Source organism: Heterobasidion irregulare (assembly GCF_000320585.1).
Source record: "Heterobasidion irregulare TC 32-1 unplaced genomic scaffold scaffold_04, whole genome shotgun sequence".
NCBI lineage: Eukaryota > Fungi > Basidiomycota > Agaricomycetes > Russulales > Bondarzewiaceae > Heterobasidion > Heterobasidion irregulare.
In genome coordinates, this window is record NW_009258200.1 from 2,621,973 (window position 1) to 2,640,741 (window position 18,769).

The 18,769-nt window shown below is 51.1% G+C and overlaps 4 protein-coding genes across 4 annotated transcripts; 1 reads left to right on the plus strand and 3 right to left on the minus strand.

The window, feature by feature from the left end:
• Window positions 1–3,284: 3,284 nt before the first annotated feature.
• HETIRDRAFT_426654 (uncharacterized protein) lies at window positions 3,285–4,432 on the minus strand (the record flags this gene model as incomplete). Its single annotated transcript, XM_009547338.1, has 2 exons — window positions 3,285–4,130; window positions 4,337–4,432. The coding sequence occupies 2 exons, from the start codon at window positions 4,430–4,432 to the stop codon at window positions 3,285–3,287; spliced, it is 942 nt and encodes a 313-aa protein (XP_009545633.1).
• A 7,360-nt stretch (window positions 4,433–11,792) lies between these two features.
• HETIRDRAFT_165659 (uncharacterized protein) lies at window positions 11,793–13,118 on the minus strand (the record flags this gene model as incomplete). The annotated part of the gene is made up of 1 exon (XM_009547339.1): window positions 11,793–13,118. One exon carries the CDS (start codon window positions 13,116–13,118, stop codon window positions 11,793–11,795), a length of 1,326 nt encoding a protein of 441 aa, XP_009545634.1.
• Window positions 13,119–14,094: 976 nt separating this feature from the next.
• HETIRDRAFT_243493 (uncharacterized protein) lies at window positions 14,095–14,370 on the minus strand (the record flags this gene model as incomplete). The annotated part of the gene is made up of 1 exon (XM_009547340.1): window positions 14,095–14,370. A coding segment is annotated over one exon (276 nt), but the record flags the coding sequence as incomplete, so codon positions are not given.
• Window positions 14,371–16,013: 1,643 nt separating this feature from the next.
• HETIRDRAFT_314783 (uncharacterized protein) lies at window positions 16,014–17,674 on the plus strand (the record flags this gene model as incomplete). The annotated part of the gene is made up of 4 exons (XM_009547341.1): window positions 16,014–16,133; window positions 16,184–16,939; window positions 16,994–17,267; window positions 17,316–17,674. The coding sequence occupies 4 exons, from the start codon at window positions 16,014–16,016 to the stop codon at window positions 17,672–17,674; spliced, it is 1,509 nt and encodes a 502-aa protein (XP_009545636.1).
• Between the last annotated feature and the right edge of the window lie 1,095 nt (window positions 17,675–18,769).

Sequence of the window (18,769 nt, forward strand, 5' to 3'; positions counted from 1 at the left end):
CCATACATAACCGGTTGCAAGTCCGAGCCAAGAAATTATGATGCACAACTTGTTAAGTGAACCCTCACAGTCAAGGTCTGACTGGTGTTTTGGGACGTCCCACTTTGGATCTCCCGTTTTACAGGATCGTTTCCGCATTAGGGGATCCTACAGCTGGCGCATGAGATGATGTAGAGAGCGGGCCGCCTCTACCTCACAAGTCTTCCTAATTGATGCGAGGCCACAAAATACATCCGGAACGATGTAAAACTACCAAAGGCTTGGTCCGCAATGACTATAAACTACTAGGGTCCGCAATGACGTTAAACTAGTCTTCGTCCGAAATGACGGAAAACTATCCTCGTCCGAGATGACGTTAAACTACCATTGACCCAAGGAGCGTGGTTGCATTCTGGTGAAGCACGGATTTTCGGGAGGATCCGCGTCGCAGAACCCTGCCTGTAAGAGGTCGAAGCGCTTCCAATATTCACTCGCTTTTTGGTAAAAGAATATCGGGTCGTCTTGGTTCAAATCCAAGCGAGGGGTCTGGGGACATGGAAGAGCAAGCATCTCTTCATGGAGCGCTCAGTCTAGTCTCGGAGTCGAAGTACAAGAAATTCCGCTCCAAGACCTAGTCAGGAGGCAACTAGGACACGTGCCTCGAGTTGAAGATCTAGTAGGAAGGGACTAGATCACGCGACTCTCGTCTGGCCCACATAGCGGAAGAACGGCAAGAGGGGGCCACTCATAAGTCTATTCCGCCACCATCGTCCGCAATGACGATAAACTACGAAGCGTCCGGGATGACGTTAAACTAGGCATTGTTTTTCCACAATATTTGTGGCGAAACAACGTCCGCGATGACGATAAACTATTGTCCCTTTCCACATAGGGATTGTTCGAGGCCAATGGCATCGACGTCCGCAACGACGGTAAACTACGGGCATCCGAAACGATGTAAAACTACTGTCCCTTCGTTCTAGGGATCTTAGGATGTGTCTCAATATTGGGATGTCTCCTAGTCCGAAATGACGATAAACTATTTGTCCCTTTAAGCATAGGGATTGTGCGTGGTGGAAATCAAGGTTACCCCCACGCGTCCAAAACGACGCTAAACTACTTGTCCCTCCAAGTATAGGGATTGTGCGTGGCGATCTTGACAAGATACCGCGCGTCCGCAATGACGTTAAACTAATGCCCCTGAACTTAGGGGTTGTCATTGATGTCCAATCCCCTGGACACCAATGCGTCCGCAATGACGGAAAACTATTTGCTCCTTACCGTATAGGAGTTGTGGATTGACCGCCATGCTGTCAATTGGTCCGCAATGACGTTAAACTACGTGCTCCTTACCGAATAGGAGTTGTGGTTGTTGACCAAGACCATGGTCATCAACCGTCCGAGATGACGTTAAACTATTCGTCCCTTTTGGTATAGGGATCATCGGTCGACATCATTCTTGACGAGAATGTGTCGACAACGTCCGAAAAGACGTTAAACTACCTTCATCCTCGGGAGGAAAAGCCTATCGTGACTCGAGGGACATAGTCAGACAATAGCTCGCCTATCGCACGGTGTTAAACTGCGAGGATGCCTACCTCACGGCATTAAACTGAGCGGTCTCCTAATATTGAGACGTATAAGTTATCCGGTTTGATATAGTATAAACCGTTCCCATCATGCCTCAGTGGAAACCTGCGGGATAAAAGTCTGGTCTAGGGCCCTATGCACATAACCAATGAATGGTCCGGCGTGCAGAAACATCTTTCCCCACAGATATTCCATGTTGATGATGAAGAAGGTCCGCAAATGACCTAGAAGTAAACTACAAGGCAGCGCAGGGCGCCTTAATACATCCGCAACGATGTAAAACTACTGTCGTCCGCAACGACGTAAAACTAGGTCTCGTCCGCAACAACGACAAACTACGAAACGTCCGGCAAGATGTTTAAACTGCTATTGTGGATATATCTCGCAACCCGACCAATATATCAGCTGTGGTCTTGATGTCCATTCGTGCAAACGAACGGGCCGATCCGGAGAAGGAGTCAGACTCCTCCTTACTCCTCACGGCACCTTTCAAGTCTAATTCTCTTCACATCCTTGCCTCAAACCCAATACGCATAGTGAATCAAACAAACTCTGGACGTTGAACTAACTCACCAGAGATGAGCCCACTGTATGGGGGCGATACTGCTTGGGATTTATGGCTGCAACCTCACCGGAGATGAGCTCACCGTATGGGAGCGATACTGCTTGGGACGTCAAGATGAAGTCTGGGGAAGTAGGCCTAAGCCTTGGTAAAGCGATCAACCTACTTGCCCGTGGACGACATCCTCTGAACGCTAAGAGGAACAACAAAAATCACGAGGATAACGACTATCCTGGAAACACTGAGGTTTGGCCCTCGGAGAAGGAAGAAGAAGAACCTGATGACACGAATCGGAACCCACATGCTAGAGTTTCTACTCATCCATACACCACTCGCATCCATGCGCCTTTCTTGACACCTGTCCGGCGTCGACCGGACTGACATCCTGGCTTGAGAACCCAGGAAAGATCACAACAACCGAGGGGTGAAGGAAGAACATCCCACAGAGCGGAGGTGTGGTACCCTCACGACTCGACAAACAAACAGCTCAACGGAGATGGAAAACTCCTAGAGGATCAAACGACGTAAGTCGGTCTTCCTCCCAGAAAACGAAGTCATGTCCCGGAAGTCGCATCCGGAGACCGTTTTTGGATCAAGAAAGCAAATCGTATATGGAGTGGTGATGAAGCGCAAAAGCGTTGTCCTACCAGGCGAATAGGACGTAGAAAGGGGGTATTGTTATGATCACGTTCTGTCGGGCCTTAACGGCGGTCTATACCAACACGATCATCACAAATATCAAGCGGCCTCACAGGTGAGGCGTACAAACAAGGTACAGATAGTAACCTTGGTCATCCACTCCCAACGGATCACCTTATCGTTGGTCGAGTATCACGGGCCTATTGTGTAGCGGGCATGGAACACCGCCTTACAAACTACTCACACATCGGGCATTGAGCTCCCAGTCGTTCCTGGCCGGAAGGAGACTAACGGAGAAACACAAGAGTAGTCGTTATTGAGAGAGACGACTTAGAGAAATACCTATGGATACATATACGGTATTCTCACGCCCTACTTCCTAAAGTAGTATAAAAGGCCCATAGAGTAGGCTGAGGTTCTTCAGTCTATTCTCTTCGTTCACTGTGGTCTTCCTACCACAGTACTTCGTTCTTAGGCAGTCTTCACACTGTCTACTTCGTTCGTTGTGGTCTTCCTACCACAGCACCCTCATCCACTGTAGTCTTCCTACTACAGTCTTCATTGCTATATCGCAATACACTTCTGGCTCCTGTGCTACACGTACAGCCGAGACCATCGTTCCACACATCCTCCACGAGTGACCTAGGGAAGAACCTCCTACTCTTGGGGTTACCGACGAGCAGTCGTAACAGTCAGTCTCAGGAGGTGGCAAAGGGAAGGGACGCACCAGGCAATTACCAGATACTAGCTTAGGGGGGTCCTTGAAAACCTTACCGGCACCATTCCGTTCCTCTGGGGCCCAAACCGTTGACATCCAGCCATGACCAAGGCCTGGCAAAAGCATGACGCGGCCGAAAGATGGCATCCGTTGATGCGTGAACTCAACAACAACAGCAGCCACCAACGGCTTGCCGTTCACATTGGTCAGGGCAGGTGAAGCAACCAGGTCAATGCTCATGTGATGCAAGGCAGCAGTTGCGGATGCGAGGTCGGACTCGGTGACCAAGGGATAAGGTTGAGAAGGCAAAGGGGTAAAGGAGGGCTTGGGACGAGAGGAGGACATGACAGGAATAGAGGGAGAAGGAGAACAAAGAAAGAGAGGGAGGGGAAGAACGGACTCGGCTTCTAGGGCAGCCATCTGACAATCCCCCTCTTCTGCATCGAGCAACCCACTGAACATTGCCTCCACCAGTGCCTCCTGGCAACGCTGACGACCTTCTTCAGCCACCTGAAGGGCAGAAGCAGTGCACGCCGCCTCAGCCTCCTCAGCCTCGTGTTTGGCAGTGGCTACCCGCACAGCTTCCTCTTCCAGGGCCTGTGCCTTGACTGCTTGTTGCTGTGCGGCAAAGCGCACCACACGCTGTAGCAAGATTTGCATTCCCCAGGCTAGCTAGTGGTTGGTGGCCATATGATTGAGGCCACGCTCGGCCTCGGCAATCCAGTCAGCGAGTTCGGGCACTTCCTGCCCATGCACCAATTGGTTGAACACAGCCTACGAAGGTGTCAACATCTAAGCACAAACAAGAGGAAGAACCGACTTACCACTCATTTGGCAAACCCCTACACCCAGGCCTCATAATCTTTGTACTCGGTGGTGCCATCAGGAAGGGCAAGCATGTACTCCCTGAGCTTGGTTTCGAGGACAGAAAGGATGGAAGACATGGTGGGAAGGCCAAAAGGAGTTGGACGAGGAGACAAAGTAGCGGGAAGAGGGCAATAAAGGACTTAGCCGCTGGAAAATCAACAATCAGCAGGCGATTGGGGTTACCTGACAAAGCCACGTGCCACCACACTCGGCGGAAACCATGATATATGCCACCACTCTTTGCCGACATGCTCTCACACCAGCGCTGAGTTGGAACCCTCCAGACCTTAGCCACTTTCTCACCTAATCATTTGCCATGCCACAGGATTTTGCCAACTCAGCCCTGGTCTCTCTTGCGCGCCGACCCGGTCATTTCCACAACATCTCTTTGCTGATTATTCACCTTTACCACATCTCTCCCACGTGCCTACTTTTTTTCCATGCCTCCACTCTATTTTCTATGCCACAGGACTTTGCCAACACAGCTCTGGTCTTTCTTTACATGCCACAGCCATTCTTTCCACACCATCGCTGGTTGCCGATCCTTTTCCCATGTAACGTGCCACACTGCCACATTTTCCATGCCACTTTTTTTTTCTGCTCTGACTCATAGCCACCGACCACTGACTGAGGACAGTCAGGATTTCAGTAGAGAGGAGATGATAAGCATGCACCTATGCTAGGGTCCGTGGGAGGTATTCGGGAAGCTTTGGGGAGACACCGAACAGTGCTAGACAAGGACCGAAGATACCGACTTTCACCAAACACAGTCGGTCCCTACCTGACCAACAGCAAGCCACCGAAGGATGCTTGGCAGCACTTGGGTCAGTTCGCCCACACTTCACGTACTTACCATGACTGCACAGGAGTGTTACAATAAGGGTTTACGAGATCGGAGCCAGTATTCCGTATCGGCCGATGTCCTCCGTGAGTCAGCCGGTCCTTATTGCTTATCTTCCCAACTCCCACATGGTTGGTCAAACGTGATCTTGCACCATTACTTGGCTACCCTAGTTATACATTACGTCTTCTTGATTTTCATTGGTTCTCCAATGCCTGTTCCTGCTACCTATGCTTGGGCAACAGATCCTGAACAATCGGGATTTTGCCATCGCTGATTAACTTTTAACTTGTCACCTTCAGAACCCATATGGACATCTCACCTACCTTCTTATCTTCTCTGATCACTAGGGCTTGGCGCCCATTCAACATCTACTCTTATTTCTTGTTTAATATTTTACTTAGGGGCTCTGTTTACTATAAAAACCTATATACAACTCTGGAATAAACCAGCTTTTGCACCCCACAGTTCAGAGCTCATTTGCACTCATCTCAACCATCAAAATTGTCTTCATCGACTCCCAAAAACTTGTCATCTTTGTTGTTTGGCCTTGTTTGTGTTTGTACTTGTCTCTTTGCTCATACCCCTCATCCTCCCTCATATATTGTCAGAGTCCCATGTGGCTCTTGAAGCATGTAGTTGTTGATCGCAACACTACCTCCTTGTTACCGACTGAATTGCCAACACAACCAACCAAATGTTCGGTCGGTGTTTGGTGCAGTCCCGAAGCTGTTCAGGCGCTATAATATCACACTCCTCGCTGCGTCTCAAGTGCGCCATCTATTTCTAAAATCCTCACTAATGATTCCTTGTGTATCAGATACTAGCTCCAGCACCCTTGCATTAGAGGTTGTTTTGGTGTTGTGCTCAGCACTTAGAGCCACCTCTAGTGTATCAACATGCTTGTGATTGTCATTAAAAACGTGCTTTGCTGCATAGTCAACTTCATCCTTGAAGTCAGCATTTGCGAGTTGATTCCACACAAGGGCGTGCAGGTCACAAAACCAGACATTGTAGTCTGCAAGCATCCACGGTGGTGTGATGGCTGGGAGAGCACCTGAATATGAAGCCGTGAAGCACTGCCAAGGCACCTCACCAACAGCAATTTCATTGATTCAGTCGTAGATGTCATCATGGTTCTCAAACAGAGGATCAGTGCTATCTGGAAGAGATGAAGCTATGATGTCCAGGAGATCATCAATCTGATCTGCAGGCATCTGATTTCAGTGGTAAATAAAGTTGGCCATCTCAAACTCAGGACAATTATTGAATGATGACCAGTCATTGTTGTTGGGAGGAACACCACCAATGGATTGTGCAGAATATGGAGAAGAAGCAGTATTTGGTGGGAGATCATTACCATCCTCATTGTAGGGTGTTCCTGTTTGACGAAGGATTAGTAAGAGAGGAATTTCCATCCACTCGATGTGTACCGTCTAAGATTGGATGTTGCTGCTCATATGCATGTTGAGGAAAGTTATCTTCATCGTCTTTTACTAGATTTTCATACATCTCAGGAGGTACAGGTGGATGTGGAGCGTTGCGCACAATTGGGTGAGCAGTGTTTTGATGTTGTACTAGGCCCCCGAGTGATAAAAAGCCTTGTTGACAGATGGCACTTGTTGGAGTTGTGCAGACAAAACTCCAAGCCTAGGAGACCTTCTTCTTTGGAGGTGCCATGGGATGACTGCTCATGTGGACGCAAAGAACAGAGAGTTGTGATTAGTGCCCAAGCAAGCAGCAAGGGAGAAAATACAAAAATACTGACCAAGAAACCGGTGAGCAACCCCCAGCATGCCTAAACATTCACAACTGGAGCAACGCCGTGCATTATTGCCCACTTCCTGTCATCAACTCCCAACACTGCAAAAAGTCTTCAATATTCAGTACAATGACCCCATCCACTCATGCTACCAACAAGCTTGCTCACCCTGGATTGCCTGACATGGTAGCTCTGCGAAGGTCCAGTGTTGAGGTACAAGCAGAGATGAGAGCAACAGCTGTGGCCGACAAGAAAGTGACAAAGGCAAAATAAACTACTATCAGCAAGGTAGCAGCACTAGAGAACAAGCTACATACTAACCAGATTCAATATGCCAAGGTTGCATCACACCCACCGCCTTCGATGATTAAGAAGACAACTCGTCTGCCAGTCTTGAGGAAAAAAGCATCAACGTTGAAGGAATTGCATAAGGATTTTGATCTGTACTTACCTAGTTGGACTTGCTGATGACTCTCTGATTGTAGAGCCTGATATACAAGAGGACGTTGAAATGTTGAACGAGACTAGCAACCTAGAGGTGAAAGTTAGCAAGGCAAGCATTGCCAGATCAAAGAGGAAAAATACCAGGGCAAAGGTGGAGGCTCAGCGCGCAATCCTTGAACACGCTGACACCATCAATCCATTGCCTCAAGTCTCAAAGCACAAGTCAACCACCATTGATAAGACTATGCACGTATCCCTTTTTAGTATCACATGTTACTTAACTGCTTACTGTACGCCTTCCAGGAACATCAAAAAACAAAAGACCAACATACCGCCAATGACAGGCCTTGTTGCCGATTGGATCAAGCTGGTCCCTGTTACGACTGCTCGTCGGTAACCCCAAGAGTAGGAGGTTCTTCCCTAGGTCACTCGTGGAGGATGTGTGGAACGGTGGTCTCGACTGTACGTGTAGCACAGGAGCCAGGAATGTATTGCGTTGTAGCAACAAAGGTTCCTGTATGTGAAGATACAGGGGAACGAAGGGTACTGTAGGAAGACAGTACCAGAACGAAGAGAATAGACTGAAGAACCTCAGCCTACTCTATGGGCCTTTTATACTACTTTAGGAAGTAGGGCGTGAGAATACCGTATATGTATCCATAGGTATTTCTCTAAGTCGTCTCTCTCAATAACGACTACTCTTGTGTTTCTCCGTTAGTCTCCTTCCGGCCAGGAACGACTGGGAGCTCAATGCCCGATGTGTGAGTAGTTTGTAAGGCGGTGTTCCATGCCCGCTACACAATAGGCCCGTGATACTCGACCAACGATAAGGTGATCCGTTGGGAGTGGATGACCAAGGTTACTATCTGTACCTTGTTTGTACGCCTCACCTGTGAGGCCGCTTGATATTTGTGATGATCGTGTTGGTATAGACCGCCGTTAAGGCCCGACAGAACGTGATCATAACAATACCCCCTTTCTACGTCCTATTCGCCTGGTAGGACAACGCTTTTGCGCTTCATCACCACTCCATATACGATTTGCTTTCTTGATCCAAAAACGGTCTCCGGATGCGACTTCCGGGACATGACTTCGTTTTCTGGGAGGAAGACCGACTTACGTCGTTTGATCCTCTAGGAGTTTTCCATCTCCGTTGAGCTGTTTGTTTGTCGAGTCGTGAGGGTACCACACCTCCGCTCTGTGGGATGTTCTTCCTTCACCCCTCGGTTGTTGTGATCTTTCCTGGGTTCTCAAGCCAGGATGTCAGTCCGGTCGACGCCGGACAGGTGTCAAGAAAGGCGCATGGATGCGAGTGGTGTATGGATGAGTAGAAACTCTAGCATGTGGGTTCCGATTCGTGTCATCAGGTTCTTCTTCTTCCTTCTCCGAGGGCCAAACCTCAGTGTTTCCAGGATAGTCGTTATCCTCGTGATTTTTGTTGTTCCTCTTAGCGTTCAGAGGATGTCGTCCACGGGCAAGTAGGTTGATCGCTTTACCAAGGCTTAGGCCTACTTCCCCAGACTTCATCTTGACGTCCCAAGCAGTATCGCTCCCATACGGTGAGCTCATCTCCGGTGAGGTTGCAGCCATAAATCCCAAGCAGTATCGCCCCCATACAGTGGGCTCATCTCTGGTGAGTTAGTTCAACGTCCAGAGTTTGTTTGATTCACTATGCGTATTGGGTTTGAGGCAAGGATGTGAAGAGAATTAGACTTGAAAGGTGCCGTGAGGAGTAAGGAGGAGTCTGACTCCTTCTCCGGATCGGCCCGTTCGTTTGCACGAATGGACATCAAGACCACAGCTGATATATTGGTCGGGTTGCGAGATATATCCACAATAGCAGTTTAAACATCTTGCCGGACGTTTCGTAGTTTGTCGTTGTTGCGGACGAGACCTAGTTTTACGTCGTTGCGGACGACAGTAGTTTTACATCGTTGCGGATGTATTAAGGCGCCCTGCGCTGCCTTGTAGTTTACTTCTAGGTCATTTGCGGACCTTCTTCATCATCAACATGGAATATCTGTGGGGAAAGATGTTTCTGCACGCCGGACCATTCATTGGTTATGTGCATAGGGCCCTAGACCAGACTTTTATCCCGCAGGTTTCCACTGAGGCATGATGGGAACGGTTTATACTATATCAAACCGGATAACTTATACGTCTCAATATTAGGAGACCGCTCAGTTTAATGCCGTGAGGTAGGCATCCTCGCAGTTTAACACCGTGCGATAGGCGAGCTATTGTCTGACTATGTCCCTCGAGTCACGATAGGCTTTTCCTCCCGAGGATGAAGGTAGTTTAACGTCTTTTCGGACGTTGTCGACACATTCTCGTCAAGAATGATGTCGACCGATGATCCCTATACCAAAAGGGACGAATAGTTTAACGTCATCTCGGACGGTTGATGACCATGGTCTTGGTCAACAACCACAACTCCTATTCGGTAAGGAGCACGTAGTTTAACGTCATTGCGGACCAATTGACAGCATGGCGGTCAATCCACAACTCCTATACGGTAAGGAGCAAATAGTTTTCCGTCATTGCGGACGCATTGGTGTCCAGGGGATTGGACATCAATGACAACCCCTAAGTTCAGGGGCATTAGTTTAACGTCATTGCGGACGCGCGGTATCTTGTCAAGATCGCCACGCACAATCCCTATACTTGGAGGGACAAGTAGTTTAGCGTCGTTTTGGACGCGTGGGGGTAACCTTGATTTCCACCACGCACAATCCCTATGCTTAAAGGGACAAATAGTTTATCGTCATTTCGGACTAGGAGACATCCCAATATTGAGACACATCCTAAGATCCCTAGAACGAAGGGACAGTAGTTTTACATCGTTTCGGATGCCCGTAGTTTACCGTCGTTGCGGACGTCGATGCCATTGGCCTCGAACAATCCCTATGTGGAAAGGGACAATAGTTTATCGTCATCGCGGACGTTGTTTCGCCACAAATATTGTGGAAAAACAATGCCTAGTTTAACGTCATCCCGGACGCTTCGTAGTTTATCGTCATTGCGGACGATGGTGGCGGAATAGACTTATGAGTGGCCCCCTCTTGCCGTTCTTCCGCTATGTGGGCCAGACGAGAGTCGCGTGATCTAGTCCCTTCCTACTAGATCTTCAACTCGAGGCACGTGTCCTAGTTGCCTCCTGACTAGGTCTTGGAGCGGAATTTCTTGTACTTCGACTCCGAGACTAGACTGAGCGCTCCATGAAGAGATGCTTGCTCTTCCATGTCCCCAGACCCCTCGCTTGGATTTGAACCAAGACGACCCGATATTCTTTTACCAAAAAGCGAGTGAATATTGGAAGCGCTTCGACCTCTTACAGGCAGGGTTCTGCGACGCGGATCCTCCCGAAAATCCGTGCTTCACCAGAATGCAACCACGCTCCTTGGGTCAATGGTAGTTTAACGTCATCTCGGACGAGGATAGTTTTCCGTCATTTCGGACGAAGACTAGTTTAACGTCATTGCGGACCCTAGTAGTTTATAGTCATTGCGGACCAAGCCTTTGGTAGTTTTACATCGTTCCGGATGTATTTTGTGGCCTCGCATCAATTAGGAAGACTTGTGAGGTAGAGGCGGCCCGCTCTCTACATCATCTCATGCGCCAGCTGTAGGATCCCCTAATGCGGAAACGATCCTGTAAAACGGGAGATCCAAAGTGGGACGTCCCAAAACACCAGTCAGACCTTGACTGTGAGGGTTCACTTAACAAGTTGTGCATCATAATTTCTTGGCTCGGACTTGCAACCGGTTATGTATGGGCACTTCGCTGTACCAAGGCGAAGAGCCGGCTTGTCGACACCTACGAGTAGAGTATATGTCATGTAGAGGGTTCCCTAATGCGGAAAAAACCCTGTAAAACTGAGGATCCAAATGGGACGCTCGATGCATCTGTCAGATTAACTCCTTGACAGCGAGGATGTGAAAGGTTCCGCCGTAGGTCGTACGTGGAATTATGCCCGCTGTTGTCCTTGATTCGTACCATCATTTGAACCTAGGACTAAAAATGGTCAGGTACTTCCCCTGCCTTCTTATCTTTTCACAGTTTTAAGACATGCAGGTCCGATAGTTTAGACGTCATTCCGGACGCGGGGTAGTTTAACGTCTCTTTCGGATGAGGTCGTACAGTTTAACGTCTTGAGGGACGATCCTAGTTTTACGTCGTTGCGGACGATCGATAGTTTAAGGTCTTTTCGGACCCTAGTAGGGGTAGGAGTTCCTCAACTTCCTTACCCCCTTTCTCGCTCCGCGACTGCCCTTCTTTAGTAGTCATAGGGTCCTTGATACCCATCGCCCCCTTCATCAGGCCGATAATACGGATCGGCGTCGTCGTAATTTCCCGGGTCATCTAAAGCATCCCATGCATCGAGCTCGGATCAAGTCCAAGAGCGATTTCTTCTAGCCTCCGAATCAGCGCGGCGAGTTCTGCGGCTACTTCGGTTATTCTGTCCCTCGTCTGTACGAAATCGAGCACTAGGAGGAGGCGTTCCAGGCCGGTGTCGAACACTCCCGCCAGTAGTTGTTCTGCGGCGGAGGGTTGCCTGGGTTCCTTGACTTCTTCTTCCCTCATTTCTTCGATAGACGGGCGGTTCCTCCTCGTTGGTACCCCCATGGGATAAGGGAAAATTTCGTACCCGGTGAGAGGGGGACGTCGTGGGATTGCTATGTGTTGGGCGACTTTCCCGTGGCCTCGGTGAAGGGCGTTCCACGACCGTGCGCGGAGCCCTTCTTGGATTTGGTACAGCCGTGGGATGTTCTCCGGGACGTGGTACATTCCAGACGACAACACGGAAAGGGTCGGTTCTACTTGGTTGGACGGCGCCCAGTTCTCCGGTGAAGAGGAGAGCTGGAAGGAGCTCTCTGTTGACATACTGGGAGAATTCATCGGGATGGATGAGGAGAGCTCGTGGTCGTCCGTCGTTGTGTTCATACCAAGAGGCGGTGTCAGGGTCTGTTTGGAGGGCAAGTCCTCTGATCTGGAGACTGGCACTAGCCAGTCGTCGAGGTATGTCGCTATGCTCATTCCCGGGTTGCCCTGCAGCGAAGTTAGCGAGTCGTTGTAGGGCCATGGCTGTGGCCATTTGTATTACCGCGGAGATAGTGCTTCGCTGGAGGAGCGCGTCCGCGTGTCGCTCCAATTCTCCGGCGTGAGGATTTGCACCAAGGGTAGTTCTTCCCATGGAGCGGGGAATCTGTCCACCAGTTGGTACTGGCGGAGGTGTAGCTCCCTGTATAACTGGTATCGATTCAGTTTCTCCATGGCTTGGGAGTTGAGCTGCTGTTCTTGCTCGTAATCCCGAGGGACCTGCAGCTCCAATGCTCGCTGCGATTGTAGCAGGAGGTGGAACTCCCACTGGTACTTCGTCAGAGCCCGGTAGGTTTCTGTCATCAGGGTTTTCATTCCGTGATGCATCTCGTGGGGCCCCCTGGGATGACGGTCGGCGGGTTCTTTCTCTTTCTTTGAACTTGGCGTAGTCCTCAGCGTCGTCATCTGAGAAGTTATTGAGGTGTGGAGTGAGGGTGACGACGGCGGGCTCTGGATGGTGAGGGCTGGTTCCTCTATCAATTCGTCCAGCATTGCTTAGGTGAGGACTGGTTCCTCTATCCACTCGTCCGATGTCTGGATTGGACACCATAAGGACGACATTGGGGGAGGAGTTTCTGGATGGTGATGAAGCATCGTGGTCTTCGTGAAGGAGCATTTGAGTGAAGGAGAGGGAGCTTGAGAGAAAAGTGGGAGAAGATGTGGGAGGATGGTCTGTTTAGAGCTCTCTGGACACTCTTTTATAGACTTTTCTTTCCGCTTTTTCAGGGTGCTCCCGGACGAGGTTTATCAGGGTATTGGTCATGAAACTCCTTCATAGCTTCTTCCGCTGTTCCTTTTAGGAGAGTGTAGGGTTCCCAGGTGTTGTCTGCCTCGGGATATCCCATCCATTTGACCAAATATTTGGTTCCCCGTCCTTGTTTCTTTGAGTCCACGATCATTTCTACTTTGTAATGTTCTTCATCGTTTAATACCTCCGGCAATGGTCTGGCGAAGTTTTCTCCGTGTGCCTCGGTTTCCCTATACTTGGTTAGCGTTGCGACATGGAACACCGGGTGGATTCTCCATTGTTGGGGAATTTGAAGTTTGTATGCCAGGGTTCCTATTTTTGCCAAAATTTTAAAGGGGCCATACCTCCTAGGAGCGAGCTTGAACTTTGGATGGGTTGTCCGGATATGGGTTCCTTCTAACCATACTTGGTCTCCTTCTTTCCACTGAGGGAGTTTCCTGTGGAGATCCCGGTCTTTGGCGTAATTGCTGGCTATTTGTAGGCTGGCTGCGGCTTCTTCCTGGACTTCTGTGATCACCTTAATACGTTCAGCTACCGCGGGTACCTTTGTCTCCAGCACCGTGTCGGCTGAATAAGGGGGATTGAACCCGTATAGTACTTCGAAAGGAGATTTTCCGGTGGCTGAATGTTTCCGCGTGTTGTGCGAGAATTCGGCAAACGGCAAAAGGTCCACCCAGTTATCTTGGTGGTAATTGCAGAATGTTCTCAGGAACTGTTTAATCTCCTGGTTTACTCGTTCTGTTTCTCCGTCCATCTGGGGATGATAAGCCGTGCTAAGAGCGGCGGTGATTCCTAGCCGTTTCCAGAGTTCTCGGGTGAACTTGGCCGCAAATTGAGGGCTGCGATCGGATACTATTTTGGTCGGCAACCCATGTCGACTGAAAACGTTGTTCTGGAAAAGCACGGTTGTTTCTTCTGCCGTGATCGTTTTCTTGCATGGGGTGATGACTATGCCTTTGGACAGACCTTGGTCCACTACCACGTTGATTGAGTCGAAACCTTTGCTTTCGGGTAAGTCCGTGACGAAATCTGTCGAGATGAAGCGCCAGGGGACGTTGGTGGTTTCCAAAGGGTGGATAGGAGGGTGCGTCTTGTGTGTCAGATTCTTGGTTGATTGGCATACCGCGCTGATATGCTAGAGGTGGCTCTAAGTGCCGAGCACAACACCAAAACAACCTCTAATGCAGGGGGTGCTGGAGCTAGTATCTAATACACAAGGAATTGTTAGTGATGACTTTAGAAATCGATGGCGTACTGAGAAGCAACGGGGAGTATGAGATTATAGCGCCCGAATGGTTTCGGGACTGCGCCGAACACCGACCGAACGTTCGGTCGGTCGAGTCGGGGATTCGGTCGGTAACGAGAAGGTAGTGTCGCGACCGACAACTACGCGCTTCAAGAGCCACACGGGACTCTGACAATATACGAGGGAGGATGGGGGGTACGAGCGAAGTGACGAGTACGAACGCGAATGAGGCCAAACGACGAGGATGACAAGTTTTCGGGAGTCGATGAAGACGATTTCGATGGTTGAGACGAGTGCGAATGAGCTCTGAACTGTGGGGTGCGAAAGCTGGTTTATTCCAGAGTTGTATGTAGGTTTTTATAGTAAACAGAGCCTCTAAGTAAAATATTAAACAAGAAATGAGAGTAGATGTCGAATGGGCGCCAAGCCTTAGCGATCAGAGAAGATAAGAAGGTAGGTGAGATGTCCATATGGGTTCCGAAGGTGATAAGGTAAAAGTTAATCAGCGATGGCGAAATCCCGAACGTTCGGGATCCATCGCCCGAGCGTAGGTAGACGGAACAGGCGTTGGAGAACCAATGAAAAATAAAGAAGAGGTATCGTACGACCAGGGTGGCCAAGTAATGGTGCAAGATCGTGTTTGACCGACCATGCGGAAGTCGGGAAGATAAACGATAAGGACCGACCGACTCACGGAGGACATCGGCCGATACGGAATACTGGCTCCGATCTCGTAAACACTTATCGTAACACTCCTATGCGGTCATGGTAAGTACGTGAAGTGTGGGCGAACTGACCCAAGTACTGCTGAACGTCCTTCGGTGGCTTGTCGTCGGTCGGGTAGGGACCGACCGTGTTCGGTAATAGTCGGCGTCTTTGGTACTTGTCGAGCGCTGTTCGGTATCTCCCCAAAGCTTCCCGAATACCTCCCTCGGACCCTAGCGTGGGTGCATGCTCATCATCTCCTCCCTACTGAAATCCTGACTGTCCTCAGTCAGTGGTCGGCAGCTATGAGTCGGAGCGGAAAAAAAATGGTGTAGAAAATGTGGTGGCGTGGATGTGGGAAAGAGTTGGTAACAAGCGATAGCGTGGAAAGAATAGCTGTGGCGTGGAAAATGGAGCGGTGTGGCAAGTTTCGTGGGAAAAAGATCGGCTATGAGTGGTGGCGTGGAAAGGAGTGGGTGCGTGGGAGGGATGTGGCACAGGTGAATAATCGGCAAAGAGATGTCGTAGAAAGGACCGGGTTGGCGCGCAAGAGAGACCGGGGCTGAGTCGGCAAAGTCCTGTGGCGTGGCAACTGATTAGGTGAGGAAGTGGCTAAAGCCTAGCGTGTCCCAACTAGACGGTGGCGTGAGAGCGTGTCGGCAAGGAGCGGTGGCGCGTATCGCAATTACTGCCGCGCGCAGTGGCTCGTGGCTTTGTCAGGTGACCACAGTCACGTGCCGATCGTTGATTCTCCAGCGACCAAGTCCCTCATCGCCGCTTGCCTACCGCTCAATTCCTTCGTCTCTTCCGACATGTCAGCCCTCCTCTCCGCCCTGAAGACGGAACTTGGAGAGTATATGCTCTTCCTTCCGGATGGTGCCGCCGAATACGAGGACTACGAGGCCTGGGCGCGAGGTTTCGCCAAGCGAGTGGTAAGTCGGCTCTTTTCTCTTGTCCCTGCTGCTCGCTGACGTCTTTTCAGGCTGTTTTAGATCGCTCAGCGCATGGGCAAGACCTTCCCGAACTCGCCGACTGGATCGCCGAGGCCGAGCATGGCCTCGACCACATGGCCACCGATGACTGGCTGGCCTGGGGAACGCATATCCTACCTCAACGGGCGGCACGCTTTGCCACGCAGCAACAGCGACAAGCGGCCGAAGCACAGGCCCTGGAGGAGGAATCGGCACGGGTCGCTATTGCCGAACGCGAGGCTGAGGAGGCTGAGGTGGCGCGGGCTGCTGCTGCCCTGCGTGTCGCCGAAGAGGATCGTCAGCGTCGCCGGGAGGCCTTGGTGGAGGCCATGTTCGATGGATCGGTGGATCCGGAAGAGGGGGACCGCCAAATGGCCGTGCTGGAGTCAGAGTCCGCCGGCCTTCTCCCTCTCTTCCTTCCCTCTCCCTCTGACGCTCCCGCTCTTTCTGACGCTCCCGCTCCCGCTGCTTCATCTTCCCTCCTCCCGCTCCCTGCTGACGCCGGCCTTGCTTCCACGACTGAGGCCCTGGGTCGCATGAGCGTGGACTCGACCCTCCCTACTCCGTCGGCCGATTCGAAGGGAAAGCAGCGCGCCGGCGCCGTTATTGTTGAGCTCGCTCGGCAGCGAACACCAACCGAGGGTCGGGTGGTCCTCCCGCTTCGTCTTGGAATGGGCCGAATGTCAACCGTTCGGTCCCCTGTAGAGCGGAACGGAGCCGGGAAGCTTCTTCAGGATCCCCCAGGCCTGTTGCCGGGTGACGTTCTTGTAAGTCCCCTCCCTCTTGCCGCCTCTACTGCTTGCTGACTCTTCCTTTTCCAGGCCGAGTACGCTTGCCATCGGTGCGCGACCGAGTTCGCCACAGTCGCCCCTTGGTGCTACACCCGACCGGGCCAGGTCTCATGCCTCAAGTGCACCGACGATCGCAAGGGGTGTAGCTTTCAGCCTGGGTGGACGTCGAAGGAGAAGGGGAAAGCCCAGGTGAAGGCGAAGTCGGGGGTGAAATCGGTGGAGAATGAGCGGCCGATGAAGAAGCGCAAGGTGGAGGTACTGGTCCCTGAGCGGTCGGCTGGTGAGAGCATCGCACGGTCAAAAGGTGAGTGGTCGTTCGGTGATCATGGTAATTGAGCTCATCCTTGTGCAGCCGTTCGGAGTAGGAAGCCGGTCAAGCGCCTTCCAACTACTACTCAGTGCCTTCCTGTCCCCTCTCGCTCCAGTCGCCCTACTCGCCCGACCTCTACCGCCGCCCCTTCCCCCGAGCTTTCACGCCTGTTGCTGTCCGTTGCCCGTGGTGTCGCGTCCGAGATCAGATATCGGATTGCCGTGGCTGAGGGATCGCACGCCTTCTTGGCGCGCTCGATTACAATGTGGAGAGCCGAGTTGGAGGCCCTTGAGGCTCGGTCGGGTCCTTCAGCCCCTTCAGACGTTGTCCTGGTCGAGGATTCGTCGGAGGCCGATGATTCTGGCAGGTCGGAGTCGGGTGATTTCATGCCCGATGACTGAGTTTTGTAGAACTTTTTAGTGTAGAAAAATTTAAAATGTAAAATAGAACTTGTCCAGAGTGTACAATAATGCCCGTGGGCCAACCCGAGGCGTCGTTCGGGAAATCAGTTGGCGAAATGACTGTGTGTACTTGTAAGCGAAGCGTTCGGCGGAATTTAAGAAAGTAAATTGAAATATTTAGGGGAAGCCTCAGTATGTCATCACAGGCATAAAACCCTATGGTTTTGCGCAAATTGGAAGAAGTCTTCAATGCGGCTTGGTACTTGAAGGAGTGATGGGGAAAATGAGTGCCGACTATTCGGTCGGCGATCGGTCGGCAGCAAAAGTACTAAGAGATGCGGAAATAATCGGGTGTCAGTCCATGTCTGTGACGAATGAATCAGAATAAGGAATGGGTAAATCTGTGCCTCCTCCTCCCTACTGAAATCATGACTGTCCCCAGTCACCGACCAAAGAGAGCGAAGGGTGGGAGGGTGGGTCTAGTCAGAAGTCGCCGACGCCGCATCGTCGTCTTCTGCTGATCGGATGGAGCTGGTGTCAGTATTCTCCTCGTCGGCATCGTCGTCTTCGGCATTGTCGTTGCTCGATCGGGATTCTTCCATGGCCCGAAGGCGTTCTTGTGAGATGTCGAGGAGGGCTTCAATGTCGGCGAGCTTCAGAGACCTGCGAGCAAAATAAGGAATAATGCGGAATGCCGCCACTGGCCGGTCAAAGACCGATCCGTCGAGTTCGGCCAAAATATATGCCCCTCCCCGATTCCTAGAAATTACTAGCAATGGCCCTAAATACCGTGGACGCATCTTCCGATTGAGTGCCTTCTCTATGGCTGTGTTGCGCATAAGGACAAGCGAGCCTCGGTGGAAATTGAAGTCGCAAAGGGTGGCCGAATGCTGTTGTTCGAATCGGATGGCGGCCTGGACACGGGCGCCGACTACTGAGCTGCGAAGGTGGGCGAGGTCTGATCGGCGTTTCTGCAAGGCTATGGCACGTCGGGCGATGAGGTCGGTGGTGCTAAGGGTTGTGGTCGGCGGTGGCAGGAGGTAGGTGGCTTCAGCGATGTCGAGGGGGAGAAGGGGATGGGTTCCGGTCGCTGCG